The sequence below is a fragment of the Lates calcarifer genome, linkage group LG13 (assembly GCF_001640805.2).
Source record: "Lates calcarifer isolate ASB-BC8 linkage group LG13, TLL_Latcal_v3, whole genome shotgun sequence".
NCBI lineage: Eukaryota > Metazoa > Chordata > Actinopteri > Centropomidae > Lates > Lates calcarifer.
In genome coordinates, this window is record NC_066845.1 from 20138046 (window position 1) to 20154583 (window position 16538).

Sequence of the window (16538 nt, forward strand, 5' to 3'; positions counted from 1 at the left end):
AAAAAAGAAAAAAAAGGATGATAAGAATCGCATTTATGTTAATAAATGAAACTAGTAACAACACAATAGTGATTATGGAGTGACTATGTTATTGTGAAATGTGCATTATTCATAATTGATAAAGACATCAAGAAGACATCATGTGACTGTAGAGTTTATTTTAACAGCAAACAGCATTCATTTTAGTGTCTTATGTAACATCATGTCTACACAGGAGGTGTGGTATTGAATGTAGGTCACCTGCGTTTTGGTGTATAACAAACAATCACTGTAGTAAGCCATGTAAAACAGAAGGAAACAGACCTGAGTGTAAAAATACACTCTGGGTTGAGTTTATGAAACGTGAGACAGGTGGACTGTGAAGACAGCTGGACTGATTGAAATAGAAGTGCCTGTTCAGTCATGCACATCAGACGGACAACTGAAAATCTTGGCTGAAAGACCTACTGTGTTGACACACTGATTTTTCAAATAAAGACCTGTTCACTAACCTGTCATTGAGGCAGCAGTAGATGATGGGGTTGTACATGGTAGAGCTCATTGCCAGCCACATGATGCCCAGGTAGACCTGCTGGATGAACCATTTCTCAAACATGTCAGGGAAGAACTGCTGCAGCAGGAAGTAAACATGGTAGGGCAGCCAGCAGATGGCAAATGTACACACCACTACAATCATCATCTTCACCACCTGTTGGACACATGACAGCATTATTTTGTCTTCATTTTTACTGTTTTGCTTCCCCACTTCATTCTGGATTTGGCCAGTTGAGACTGCATAAGACCAAAAGGATCAGAGAATGACAGGCATTTCTTTACTATTACAAAAGATGTTACAGATTGTTTATTTGTAAAAAGCCAGATGTCTCAGTACAACAAACCTGTCCTAAAAGTATAACGTGTACGTGCTCCATAAATAATGTATGATACATACAGAACCTGTCCAGAAAAGCCATCAATCACACGGTGTTACAGCAGTTATAGTCAGTCTTTTGCTTGTTTTGGTAATCTTTTGATGATGAGACATGCTGCACTGATTGTCCCCTCTGAGGACAGCATTCACCTTCTCTTTCCTTTAACGAGCCTCTGTCGGCCAAACAAATGGCAACAAATCTGTCCATCTAGAAAAAGCTCAGCTGCTTTGAACTTTCCTTTTGTCTAAGTGGAAATCTAATGCACATAGACATGTCATTAGCGTTGTCAATAACAGACAGTGATCACTGACAATGAAATGAAAATAATGTACATGGACAGGAGATCCATGAGGCTGCCTCATTAGAGGAGGAGGTGGACAGGTGTCCTGCACAGGTACCACGATCAAGGAATTCTTGTAATCAATACAGGTGAATAAATGAGGAAGAAATGGCTGGGCTCTTTTGATATTTTTGCAGCTTGTTTGTCCTGAGATGTTGTTTGTAAGATTTCTGTACGCCGTAACTTACTAGAAATTTCATAAAGGTTCTTTCGCATGTACAAGTCTCTGAAAATGTAAATAACTTTGTATTTATCTTTTTAAGTGTAATCATTTTAGAAAACTTAAGCAGAGAGGTAAAGCACCACAACCTGTGAGACTGGGATGTACTGTGGTTTAATCTTACATGCTCACAGATATGATGCTAACATACTTTTTGTTTGACAGGTGTTTATGATGTTCACTGTCTTATCGTCAGCATATTAGGATTTTACTAACATTTGTAAATTAGCACTAAAAACAAAGAGGATGAGCAGTAGACCAGATGTCAGTAGTTTTGGAAAGTTTTGACTTGAAGATGGTGCCAAATCAAAAGTGAAAGAATCACCAAATCACAAACCATAACCTCATCACTGAAGTCATTAGGATATATTCTCTGTGGACTTTGAATGTCTGCACAGAATTGCATTGCAATCTATCCAGTAGTAGCAAAGTGGTGGACAAACTGATGAAGTGACCAACCCATCCATTGAACCATGTGATGTTTAGTGTGGTTAAACATAGGTTAATAACCAAACAAATTAATCAAAGCAAGACATAAAGACATAAAGACATAAAGTAAAGGAGTTATATATAATGCAAAGTCAAATAGAATGAAATACATTTACTGGAGTCAATGCTACAAAAAAGCTATCACAGCAAATGTTCACAGACTGACCTGTAGGGTCTGATCTCATCAGTGCAAGTGTGTCTGTGCTTCATAGGATTCTCATGTTATGTGTTAGAAAGTCAAGTCTTTGCAAGTGTCTTCGTCAGGAGAGTATTGTCTAAGGAGCTACATCACTGAAACTGTGAACACACCTGACAAGCATGCGCCATGAAAAATGACAGAAAAACTGAGAAAGAGGTAGAGGAGGTAGAGGAGGAGAGCTGATGGTGAAAACAGAAGAAGAAAAAACCACAGTGGGCTGAAATGATGACAGGTGGGCTGGAAAATCACCAAAGAAGAGAGGATAAAAGGAGTGAGGGCTGGGATTCAGGTTCATGCTGCTTTGATGATTATTTCATCATCAGAGAGAAAATGCAGAGAGACATGAATATTGCAGCTGCGTCCTGTTCAGGGCAGCAGTGTGCAAAAGTGCATGTGACAAAGTCGGAGTAATCTGACCTGCGACTTAAAGCTGCGGCCTGCCCTCTGAAGTGCACATTACCTTGCGTTTGGCGGTCAGCTGCTCCTTGTAGCGATCGGAGGAGTCTCCAGGGATCTCACTGGCCCACAGGGTCAGTCCCACCACCAGATAAGCACAACCCATCACCAGGAGAGGAAGGAAGTAGATAAGGATGGCAACACACACAGAGTATCTACAACAAGACACACATCACATATCACATATAAATCATATAAATTTCCCATGGTTGGAAAAACAAGGGCTGAGCTATAGGAACCATTTAACCCGGTTCAACAAAACCGATTTCCTGAGGGAAATGTCAAACATGTCAACACTATCCTGAGAAGTAGCATCAGTAAACATCAGTAAACACTGGTGTATGTGTGCAGGGACTTTAGATGACAAAATTACAATCAGCAATCAGCAAGGAATCTAATTTCCCCAGTAGATTCTTCCTGGAAAGCATGGATTTCTTGGCCATGTATACACGTAACCAATTTTCAGGTAGACTGATAACATATATGCATCTGCATGGGTATAGGACCCTTTTGGGATGCAAAATTAGTAGCAGGTGGTAGTAGGTGAGTAGCAGCAGAAGCACACACTACAAACACTACAATTTTGAGTTGAATGAAAGAACATGAAATCCTATTTTGTATTTGGATGGGAGAAAGCACAGCAACAGGAATGTTTTTAAGAAGTTGTCCAAACAGTGGTAAAAGTTTGAAGCAATCCAGCACAAAGACACTCAATGCTGCACATGGCTGAGACCTGGCTATAAATCTGTTTTGCATGGTTTCAGATGAAGAATTGGGTAAAAATTCTCTGAATAACTGCTTTCACATTACATATAGTTCTTTCATCCATTGTTAAAAAAATAAAAATACTGATTACAGAAGCTTTATCTAAGGGTTATAGGTACTGTCCTTTATGCAGTGCCCAGCAATACACAGTGTTTATTTTAAGGGCAATTCAGTGAGCATTTCCTGGTTAATAAAAGGCCTGTGAATCTATTTCCCAGTCTGCCAACTCCCCAAACCCTGAAGCACTGACGCAGCAAGTAGTAAAATAAAAAGTTACTCATTTGAGTTGAGGGCAGACTTAATTGTCATCAGTGTGTTTTTGCAGAGAAACAGTCTTGTTTTTAACACAATTTAAAATGTGAGGGCCAGAAGTAAGACCTTTGCTTCAATACCTGTCCAGTCAATTTAAACCTTTTGTGAAATAATTCAATATGACAGTTTCAGTATCCAGCTAATGGTTTGCTAATCTATCACAGACACAGTGTTTGATCTTATTAACTCCCTGTAAAGTGTGTGTGCCATAATATGCCAGAACACATATGTGTTGTGGTCTGTGTATATTCTGTGTGAATGTGTGTGTGTGTGCATTAATGTCCATTAAAATGTGGAAAATTGTGTTATATCACTCTGAGCTGTGTAGCGTGAGTGTGTATGTTTGTGCGCTCAGCACAAACATGACCCCCTGACTCCAGCATCCACAGAGGGACAATCTGTTTTCCCCTCTGCGAAGGCTGCGGATGAGGCTCAAAGGCCATTTCCTTGGCAATTAACTACAATTATGTTAATTCCACTGAATACCCAGAAGCACAGGAGCTGTCATCAGAGTAAAAACGACCACACACTGGGACACACACACGTACACACAGCAAAGAAGGTGTGTTACAAAATTAGGGGAGGACATTGCGTGGATGGCTGATAACAGAGCTCCAACACATTTAGTCTTTAGCCCCAAGGGATCTCATATCCAGTTAAAACTTAAGAGATACAGACACTTGTCTGCTTTGTAGGTCTAAGTGGTACACTTTCATAATTAATCCCTAACTGCAGTGAAAGTCAAAGCTAAAATATCAGTCATGTAAGAAGGTCTTATGGGAAGTCTGTCTACAGCATTTTACAATTACCATCTATAGTCTGGTCTGTACTACTTACAGGGGTTTCAATAAACATGGTGTCATGAAATTAAACCATGGATCTAATTTTCAGAAGAAAATTAAGCATCTTAAGCCCTCTCTGTGGGAAAGTAGCATTTCCCACTCTTTTCTCTTGTTGAGTATAATCAGTGCTAAATTTGTAAATCAGGAGGTCCACAGGACCAGAGCGGGTGCTGTTCTGCTGAGTCAAGGGAAAGACAAAGTCACAGAGCACATCAAAAAATCAGCAGTGCCTGGAGCACATAGGGCATAAAACTAAACTATTATCATAAACAAAGCATTATTTACATTTAATAATCAGAGCATTCACAATAATCACTCAAAATCAACAGAGGGAGGCATGAAGAAACTGCTGTTTATGGCTTTCCCACTCCCTCTCTCCTCGACTGTCCCTTCATTTCCCTCTCGTCTCCCTTCACTGAGGGGTGGAATTAGGGCAGAAAGTTCTATTTACAACCATGGAAGGCAAACAGGCTAAAAAAAAACAGTCTACAGATAGGTGACAAATGAAAGGAAAAACCAATATAAAGTGCCTTAGTGATGTGTTGAGCCACCACAAGCTGCCAAAGCAGTGTAGTGTCTTAAAATCATCTCATTGATTAATATGTGTTTTAAAAAAACATTTATGTTGATTACTATGAAGTATATAGTTTGTAATGGTATTTTTAGTATGATCCTATATGATATTCACTAGAAATAGTTGAAATTACTGTGATTTGCACTCTCTCCCTACTGCTGTGAACTTTCCTGGGAAAAAATGTCAAATGGAGTTATTCAGCCTTACACATGTACAAACAGGCCGTCATTCTCAGACAATATTACGTACAAACAGGCTTAGATTGATACACCAAAGATGTCCAATAGTAGATTCTCCTCTCTACAAAAACCTAGCACCCAGGCCGACCCAAGTCAGTCTGCGCTTGACTCACCCCAGGGTTGCTCGGTTTATTGAATGTTACAAATTTTGATATTTCAATCAACAATTTTTGCAACGGACTTTGCTTCTCTCCAGCAGCCTTTTTTTGAATATTTTTCTTTGACTCTACAAAACTTTGAAGAACAGAGAAATAAGGGAGTGCAGCTCAGGTCTTAAATTCTGGCCCAGACCTGAAGTTTTGAAATTTGACAGCAGCTTCACTGCACCTTGGTATTGATTATATACTATACATTGGAATTCTAAAAGATATTCCCTTAGTTGGTGTTTTGATGATGGAGGTGGAGAATGCTGTCTAATACATCAGTCTGAGATCACCGATTGGTTTTCAACTGGGTTGAAATCTGGTGACCACAGCATATGATCCGCATCATTTTCATACTCATCAAACCATTCAGAGCCACTTATTTATTCCGATTTTTCCTTTAATTTGTCACCCATCTGTAAGTGATGTCTTCTGTCTGTCTGTCTATCGATGTCCTCTGCTCTGAGCTGTCACAGTGCAACACCTACACGTAACAAACAGCACTGTCCATGGTTCTGAAACAAAATCTAAGGATCGAGGCAAAAAAGACTTTTCAGCTGCAGCCTAGATCTGTCTCACCATCATCTGCAATTTATTTTCAGCTTTCCATTTCTTTTTCCAAGAAAAGCACACTAGTTTTGTCTTTTTTCCACCACATATCCAAACCTTTAAAATGACTATGTAATTAGGTCTGTGGTTGTGCTCACTGGCACAGCTAAACGTAACACAACCAATGTTACTATTACACGTGACACCTGTGCTTTTTTCACAAGAGTGGGGAAGAGAAATGCAGTAAAACCTAATCTTGTCTTTAATAAAATCAAGAAGTCAAGCATTTTACCACACCAGTCTAATGAAACACTACTTAAGTGTTAACTAAAGCAGCAGGCCACAGAGAGCATTTACCATGAGGCTGGAGAAGATCAATTCAGAGAAAACGGAAGCTGCCACAATCCACTTAGCAGCAGAAATGTGATTTGTATGCACACAAGTGCCCACAGGAGTAATGAGCTTAGAGGAAAACTCTCTGGTAAATCCTTATGTCTATGTGTGTGTTTTGTGGGTGTGTTTGAGTGTGTATGTCACGATTTGAATGACATAGACGATATACTGTGTATCACATCTCTTATTTACTGAATTCAAGAAAAGAGGAAGGCCCAGATTAATTTTATCTTTTGCTGTGTCTTTGGCATCCCTCATTGGATTTGTTGTCAGAGAGGTGTGAAATTAGCTACTAATACCCTTACATGGAAAAAGATAGAGTGGAAACAGGCTTAGTATAAAGGAGGACAGGTAGTCAACATTTATAATTCATCAACATTGCCTAAAAAAAGCCTAAAGGAGGAGAGGTGGGGGGCTGGTTAATATATTTCAGTCTTATAAAAGCTGAAAGAATATGATGATTTTCCAACCTGAGATATGTTAAAAAAAAAGAGGAAAATGCATCAGGCCCTGTATTTCAATTCCTCTCAGACTCCTCTCTTGTTAAAGCCTGTGTGTGTTATTTCTCAGCTGACATGTTTTCCCTTTTTTTGTTATTGTTATTATTTATTTATTTAATTTTTTTGTAAAAGTGTCAACCAGGTTTCTTTCCTTGAAAAAGTCAGGCATGTCAGTGTGCCTTGCCAGGACCAGGCTGAGAGTAAAGATGTTTGTCATGGCCAATCCTCTGAGAGACAGAGAGGTCCGCAGCCTCCCACTCCAACATCTCTGTATCCTTTTAGCAAAGACACTACACATAACAGTAATGCTGAAAATGACACACTCATGACACCAGATGCCACGTCCGTCTAAAATGGCATATGGACTCTTTCTGAAGTGCTCCTTCCTTCTAACTCCTCCAGACAGTGAATCATGAAGCAGAAGTATAAATCATGCAGAGAGGGTAGATGGATTGATTTACTGATCCAACTGATTTGCATGATTAAAGTGGCTTTGTAGGCGGTATGACGGTTGGTAACAGATCCAGCATCAAAGAAAAAACAGCTTTTGCTAAGAGTAATAAAACAATAGTGCAATAAAAAAGAATCCAGCAGCTCAAGTGTGTTACTGATGAGAGGTCAGAGACATTGACAAGTTTCTGTAACAGCTGAGCTTCAACAAAAATGTAAATGAGCTTTTGAAGAAACTAATTACCTCTGAGGTGTGCCGAAAACTTTAGTTTGTTAAAGTACCTATGTATGCAATGCTATTTCCTAGAAATTATAATTAATCCACAAATTGTACAGTTTCAGTTTATTCATTATGTTTCCAGTATATACTCATCAACTCAGCCTCGCTTTGCCAGCCTCTAGTTTTCCTCAGGCTCCTGCCTTCACCTGCCATAACACTCACCTCCATCCACCTCCACTCCTGGAGAGCAGACAACAAACTTTGTCTTATTCTTTCTAACTTTATAGCTTGGAAAATATGATAAAGATGTGAAATTCTGACAGTTGACACAAATGTAGCTCAGGATTTCAAACTGTTGTTCCTAGACCACACAGTGGATTCATAATCTGGTTTGGTTAAGTAAAAAAGTTTCGTCCGGTGTTGGCAGTTGCTGTGTGTGTATTTCAAAAGGCGAAAACAAACATCTGAAGGAGGTCAGTGTCTGTATTTCTGAGACTGAGGACATCTGTGGGGCCTCAAATGCTCACTGTTGACCAGTTTGTCAAAGAACAAAAAATGAGTCTCTTGACTCATACATTCTCAGGATGTTTAGTGCTGCTGCTTGTCAACAGACACCATCAGCTAGAAACCAAGTAATGTATTCTTAATTATCAATATTGTAGTCACTGCACAGAATCTTGCTGCAGAAACAGACTGAACATAGTGTGCAGACTGTCTCAGACTGGTAATGTATGCTCATTTTAGAGTTACAATAAAATGTAATTTCCTTAAAGCCTGAGAGGGGTTATTCTCTTACATAATATCAAGCCAACAGAGATGACCAACAGTGGTAGGCCTTAGCCAGGACCCCATGTACTTATCAGACTTGTCTAATAATGCTGTAAGTAATATTCATTCTAGGTAACCAATTATAAGAAAAATGGACACAGTATTCAGATTTAATCAGTTCCAATGAATTATTAGTGTAACCCAGTCTTACAGTCAGTCATTAAGATTTTACTTGCTCCTTCATGAAAATTCCTCCATAAATCAATGATTCTTTATAAACCCAACACAACTCAGTAAACACAAGCTGTCTCAGAACATTGTCTATAGCTTCCCTGTAATTCATAGTAAATTACACAGATCTTCCCAATAAATCTCCATAAAAGTGTTGAGTTTAAGTGTTGAAGATTTTTAACTACTTCCTGTGCTGCTGGTTATTTTAACCTATAATAATGGATTATATTCTTATATGTTTTGTATGAAAAATCTTGGTGAAGTAACTTGTAGTTATATCTGTAAAATGAATATAGAAGTGCACAATATTTTTCTCTGTATTGTAGTGGAGTAGAGGTATGAAGTGGCATGAAATGACCATGCTTGAGTAAAGTACAAGTACATTAAATATGAACTTAAGTACAGTACTTGAGTAAATAAACTTCAAATTCCACCACTGTTTATTGGTGACCCCAGTTGAAGTCTCCCAATATCCCATATTGTCTTTGGCCCAGACTTTGAAAAAGAATCCACTGGCTCTGCTACACATCAGGAAACCACCAGTTCTATGCATGCAGTTTTCAAAGTTTACCAATTTACAGTCCAACTGTTGCTGAAGTATTATCCTTTAAAAGCAGACTGACTCCCCAACAGAGGCTTTCTCCCTTGAGGGCCCCAGCAGACCTTCAGCTCCCACTGATGGATGACGCTTTAGGGAATAGAAGCTGTACTATGTCACCTGGCTGTCATACAAGCTGAATCAACAAAACCACACTCCATGGAGGCCACAGACACTCTGACAAATTATATGCAGTAACATATTATTTAATTCCTGGTGCTGCTGCCTCTTCTCTTCCCCCCAGTGGACAAACACGCTTCAAACGTCTATATTTTCTGGCTGTCGGTGTGTTTGTGTGTGAATGTACAAGTGTGAACATGAATACAAATGCAAAATGCACACATGCACTCAATGGCTGAGCTCACCCTCTAGTATAATATCATATCATAAAATGAACATTATCAACATCTATTCTACAGAAGCATTAATGTGTAGGTTATGTGAAAGGAATGTATGTTTATGTGCATAATCAAATCATGCATACACTTACTTATTTAAACATGTGGGTGTTTGTATCAGTATACATAATTAATGAATGTGTGTGTTGGGAGGATGTGCAGCTGTTCTTTTGACACTGCCTGCCAGCAGAGGCAAAAGAATACGGGAGGTAACAGGACGCCTCGCTCCACGCTGCCTTACTGGCACTAATCACAGGCTCATGTCGTGCAAAACCCAATTTAGTGGAGAGAGATCACAGAGGACAAGGTGTGCTCGGTCTGTGGTTTCCTCTGTGTGTGTCTATGTGCATCCACACATTCTTTCCTCAGAGTAATATTAGTCTAACTTGTAATGTGTTCCTGTATTTCTTTTCTTATAAGAAGCAAATATTCTCACAAGGATAAAAAGATGAGGAAGATTCTCCAAAATGAGAACATTTTATTCTTTCTCACCGTCATAATGTGGTAATTTGATGTAGGCTTACTGTTAAAATTAGAACTTAGATCAAGGCTTATTTTAGAGTTAAGGTAAAAGGTTAGAGTAGAGAGCACAGATTAAGACTTAGGGGTTATAGTCAGTCAACGACAACCCCACTGGATCAACTGCTACACATAATGGCACTGACTCAACAAGGGACCTATAGTGTCCCGGTGTTGAAACTTCAGTTGCACAAGCTTTGGCAGATTCTCCCCTCTCCAGACGCTCTGTTTGAGTTGCATGGACATTGTGACCCTGGTCACTTAGTTATTCAGTTTCATCCACCTGAATGTTTCTCAGATCTTTTCTGGATGATTCTTACACTACAAAAGGAAGCGTTAAAAGCATCCAACCCCTTGTGGCAACATGAATGAGGCTGGGTACTTTTAATGAAGAAAGTCTGTTCTCATGTAAGAACTGGCTCTAGAATCAAGAAGCCTGATCGAGGTATTGTGGGACACCATCCAAGCCATTAATGCCTCCTCCCCTGTGCAGCTGTAACCTGTAAGAAAGAGTCATCATCTGGGTCTACCGACGTGATGTTGCAGTTGGAACTATGATTCACCACCTTAGATGAGCTTTTTCCACTTGAGATAAACAGTTCTGATGTTTCTTCATGGACTTGGGCAGACAACAAAATTGACATCACATTGGCCCACACAAAAACCATGATTTGGGGTTTACCCTTTGTGATGTCTGCTGTTACACCCCATACCAGGGGTGTAAAATACTGTGTAAATACTGAACGCTGAATTAAAATTTTACTCATGGCACCAGTCAGTGTTATCTGATCTGGAAAATCATTATGTGTGCAATAACATGTGAGCATCATTTTAATTTTGTCAAATTGAGCTACATTTTAACTTTACATATTTTGGGGTAGTTTGATATAACAATGCATTATGTTTTATAAGATCATCATGATGTAAAATCTTAATCTAACCAGTGACTATAGTTGCAATATATGTAATGGAGTGAAACATATCACATTCACCTCTAGAATGTAGTAAAGTATAATGAGATCATATAATGAAAATTCTCATGTACAAGGTACATCAAAACTGTGCTTAAGTACAGTACTTAAGTACTACACTTAGTTGCTCTACAGGCTTGAAATGTGCATTGTGTGGTGTGGAATTAAGCAATATTAACCAAGAGGGTGTTATTACTCCTTCTCACTGTCTCACATGCTTGACTAACAAGAGCTGCCTTCCACATAGCAATGTTTTGCAACTCTTCCTGCTTTGAAAAAGCCCAGCGACTCTTCAGCTGTAACAACACTCAGGCCTTAAGTGACTTGGCAGCCATGATCATGTTATTTTCAAAGTCATTACTCTCAGTATCAGTTTACATACAAATAAATTGTGGAAATGAGGTTGCTGCTGCAGGCTCCATTATAGAGACGTATAGTACTGTAAAGGGAGAGCAGAGGAGGGTTTCTGTTCCTCTGCTCACTGTTTGTGTATTGACTTTTCAGAGAGAATGTATCATGGGGGTATGGTGTGTGTGGTGGGGTTGAGGGGTTCTTTATGTAAATGTGCATTCACAAACACTGTCATTTAATAATACTGTCCTATGATACCGACCTGACTGTGGGAAGGCAGCAGACTGGCCATTAGACAGCATGCAGACAGTGACGGCAACAATGGAGAAATGCTTGCAAGGAAAGGCATGTGGGACCTGACCTGGGGTCAGCTTTAATCAGACGTGTCATTTACAGCTTTAGCAGCTGAGCTGAATGACTACTGCGTTCTCACTCAGCTCCTATGTGTCACTGATTAGAGTTTCATTAAAAAAGTAATATGTGCAGCAGGCATTCCATCATGAACAACGAAATTGCCATTGCGCTGTTCATAACAAACTATATTTCCATAGAGAAATGTGACAGAGGGGGTAGAAGGGAAAGGCAATAGCAGGCTGGCAGCCGAGCAGAGTAAACACTGTTGCTGATGAACTGAGAGGTTGCCATCAGCAGAGATGTGATCAGAGCTGTGTTGCTGTGTGTCTGAGTGCCTGCATATGTGCGTCATTATGTGGGAGTTTTTCTGTTTTCGCTGAACTACCGTGCACATTTGTGGAAGTGTACCTGTGTTTGTGCCTTCATCTGTGTGTTGGTCTGTTGTGCCAGGGGGATTACAAAAAGACAAATGGAAGAAACTGGAGGTTACTGAGGTTGCGTTAAGTTTAAATAAATCACTTCCAGGCATGCTGCATTCATCCTGTTTTTTTTAAAGCAGCTTCAGAAGTTTGTCTAGCATAGCAAGGTTTCATGTGTGCAAGGGGAAGATTAACACAAGCATTTGCACAACAATATACTTCCTCGCCTTTTCTTTGATATAGATCATAGGGTGAGGGGAGATGAAATTGGTGCGCTTCGGCAGCAATGACAGTTTTTGCTATTTCCTCTGCACAAGCAATGCATAAATACAGAGTGTTAAAATGATTCACACTAATGTTTAGTCACTGGAATGATATGAAAGGCCTTTGGTTCTATTTTAGAAACCCAAGGAAAGATGATATCTGGAGAAGAGGTGACTAGTCAACTCTGACTGTCCCTACAGTGCCTGAAAATCATTCTCAGTACTTGTTGTAACCTTCTCATACCCTGCTGCATCACAATAATTTATGTGATGTCTGGCAAGCATCTTGTCAAACCTCTATAGCACTCAGAGAGATTACAATTATATGCAAAGAGTGCTTGAGGTTTGGTTTAAGTCCTCCTCCACTCCAAAAATATGTTTTGCTTATTGTTCCTTCACTTGGATGTTTGAGCTTCACTGTGCAGAATGGTGTATGTGCGGAGTTTGACACTAGAGGGTTGATTACACATTCAGCTGCTTAAGTTTCAGCTTAAATATCAATTTCAAACGAGCGTGATTTGTAACATCACCATTAGTTTGGAAGCCAGACAATATCCAATATGTCCAATATGAGACTTACACAGTGTGATGTGGAAAAATGAAATGTCCACATCACATATACTGAGAAACAATATTCCAACAGTATTTGCATATTATCAGGTTCTTTAAAGATGTCATTCTGTGATGTCTGGATTCTGTCTTGAAAATCTCTATCTCTTCTTTTGAGGCATACAGTTTATTATGAACATACAATTTTAGTATTGTACTGCACTAGTGTTAACTAAGATGTTTCTGATAAACGACTCATTAGAGAGGGTATATAGAAAATTATGCTATGCAAAGTTGTCAAGAGGAGGGACGAAAGCGAGAACTTTCAACACAAGCAATCTGATAAAACATCTAAAAAACCAACACAACGCTGAGTTCAAAGAGGGTTAGGTTCAGTCACAGCAATTTCTTACAGTCAGAGAATGAAAACATGTTTTCAAGTAAATGTACAAAGTCTAATGGCATTAATAAATACTCATATTGGTTCTCGGTATCGACAAGTACTCTAATGTAAGTACTTGTAATTGGATTGAAAAAATGTGGTATTGGTGCATCCCTATTTAATATACAGTTGAAGATCAGACTTTGACCCTTCATGACTGAATAAGACAAAACACAGTATATCTCTGGAGTAAAATCCTCTGAATTTTGGTTATAGTTTAGAAATTTGCATTCAGTGGAGTCCTTTGGTTGAACTCCAAATTTGCTGCTATTCAAAGGACTAACAATATAAAATCAGGTCTTTATTTGGCTTCTTAAGGGGATGATTGAACAGGCTCTTTCACTGCTGGCTTTTAGAGAAGTTGGAATCAATAGCACAGATACACATGGGGCCATTCCTTTTACCCGAAACAAACTGCAACCATCCTGTTGTGGTTTGATGGAGCAGCTAAAACAGGTCTGGTGGGCATACAGGTCTCTATTCACATTAGACTCACGTAAATCATATTCTGTGGTCTTTCATGGGAGGTTTGCCTGAGTGCTCAAATCTTTTTTTTTTTTTTTTACAGCTTGCTAAATGAGGGTAAAAGCCATGGAAACATGTTAGTGATCTAACATGAGTGTGAAAAGCTGAACTAAGTGGGAATCATTGTTCTCAGCTTTGATCTGAAGAGCAGTGATCTGTATTTAAAAAAACTCTACACTAAAATAAAAAATAAAAAGTGTGTTTGAACTGATTATTGATGTCTTTTTAGTCTATAAAATTGCCTTACAAATCATATCCTTTTTATGATTGATTTATGTACATTGTCTTACAAATGTCTTAGAACTACAAATGGAAAATCAATGGTGGAGTAAGAACTCAATCAAATCTAATCGTCTTTTTCCCCTGTCCAACTTGAAGCATTTGCCTTTCAAAGGTGAAAAATCCCCTATGATGTGCCTTCAATTTGTTCACCACAAAGCACAAAAAGCTTCCATGTTTTTTCACTGCGCTCTCTCATTTGCACTGAATACAAACAGCATCCTCCCACATTTGCTGTCAATTCAAAAGTAATTAAAAACGCTTGTTGACTATTTGAATAGCTGTTCCACACAGAGACTCACATCTTTTTTAAGTCGCACAGGGTGTATTCGGGCCAGTCGATGTAGCACACCACCCGGTCGGGGAGCATTTCCGTGTTGGAGTAGAAGTACTGAGGGAAGGCCAGGAGCAGAGCAAGCACCCAGATCACACCCACCACCACTTTGGTCTCTGTGGATGACATGCGCTGCTGCAGAGGGTGGATAATAGCCATGTACCTGCAGAGGGGTGAAGGGGAGAAGATTCAGTAATGCTGAGAAACACTCGAAATGTGAGCCAACATTTTTGGCATGAAAAATAGTTTTACAGTATCTTACAATGTCCCAATTAGAGATAGATGTAAGGAGTCAGTGAAACACTTAACTAAATAAACATTGTATCTTGGAATTGCGAAAAAGATATGTGCTCACATCTGTGGGCTGGACCCCTCAGGCTGCAACTGACTGCAAGGATTTGACACCTAAACATTGAATATTGGTAACTTTAAATTCATATGATCTTTTCCATTTTTAAGTAATTAAGTAATTAAAGTGGTTAAGAGTTTAAGTATATATGGTATTGGCATCAGGCTATACTGTATAAATAAATATGCAAATGTATAAACACCTAAAGTGGCTATTTGGGAGTTTTCTCTGCCACCAAACATGGCTTCTTGCCAAGATCAGGTGGTGGTGACAGTCGCTTGCTACGAGCTTCAGCCATCATTGCATTTATAATACATGGGGTAAGAATTCATCCTCTGAGTAGCACTATTTCTTCAGGCCAGTCTGGACGTTATAATGAGTCACTATTGGAAAGTGATGGCAAGCCCAGGACTAGTGACTTCTAAAGTATTATGAATATCGTTTTTTTCATGAATAATTGGAGAAACAGAATTTGTTTTTGATCATACAAGTGTATCTCTATAATGGCTGGTAGCCAGTGTTCACAGTTTAACGATACCTTGTCTTAGCTTATCTTTACACTTAATAACATTAAACAATATTTCTGCATAAGGAGTTTAGTGAACCCATTTATACTGACATTGCTCAGTAATCTATCCAGAACAAAGATTATACTGTCATTTCAGGCACATACTGTGTCACACTGTAAATCATCTCCGATCTAATAAATAAGATTTGTATTTAAGTGTTTTTGATTGTTCATTGTTTAAAGACTGGAGAGGAAGATGAAGAGCTGCGCAGATGGAGGAGTCAGTGTGTGATCATGTTATTCAGGTCCGTGATGTAGGCAAAGTGTAAAAAATGCTCATTTGTGCAAGAGTCATAAACTTAAAATAGAGTTCCTGAAGGGTAACTCAAACTGCACACTGAAACACAACCTGCAGGATGTGAATATTCACACATACTCACCCACGCAGCAGCATCTGAAACGTTTTGGAAGTTTACAGGTCAAAACACACAGTAAGCTTTGATTTTCCAAAAGTCAAACTGTCAATTCTAGTCAAATGATTCCCCTTGGCGTTTGAGCAATCATTTCACATTGTTATAATCATGCTCCTAATCAGAGAGACAACGGAGTGCACAAATAACATAAAATGACCTCATATATCATTAACAGTGAGTCTCATCAGTAAAATGATTTAAAACACTTTTGCTGACAGAATCCATTTGCTCTCAGTAAAAATACTTAAGGGTGTGAGGAGAAAAATCATTGATCCTTCTTCTCAGTTTTGTTCTGCCCACTGCAAAGATTTTTTCACTTAGGTTCATCAGAAATTTAGTTGTACTGACTTTAATTTAAACCCCTTAAACACTGTTTGTTCCTCCTAACAAATCAATAACCTGGAAGCTATGTAAACCCACTGGAGCGCTGATTTTATGTAAAATCATTTGTCAGGGACACATTTTTTCTATTAAAAACCCAAATATTATTATACAGTCCATTTCATATTGTATATACAGTCTGTATATGGAAACAAATACTGTATACTATACATTAATGTACATGGATGACTATACAGCATTAACATCAGTGTTATTATTTTTTG

General features: G+C 38.8%; 1 protein-coding gene across 1 annotated transcript in view; it reads right to left on the reverse strand.

Moving 5' to 3' along the window:
- The window catches only part of tacr1a (tachykinin receptor 1a), a 32388-nt gene that overhangs the window by 5349 nt on the left and 10501 nt on the right, over positions 1–16538 (reverse strand). The window contains exons 2-4 of the mRNA XM_018669678.2: positions 14572–14766; positions 2620–2770; positions 492–688 (exon numbers count right to left, since the gene is read on the reverse strand). Of these exons, the coding sequence (XP_018525194.1) occupies positions 492–688; positions 2620–2770; positions 14572–14766 (543 nt within the window). The remainder of the gene's footprint in view (positions 1–491; positions 689–2619; positions 2771–14571; positions 14767–16538) is intronic.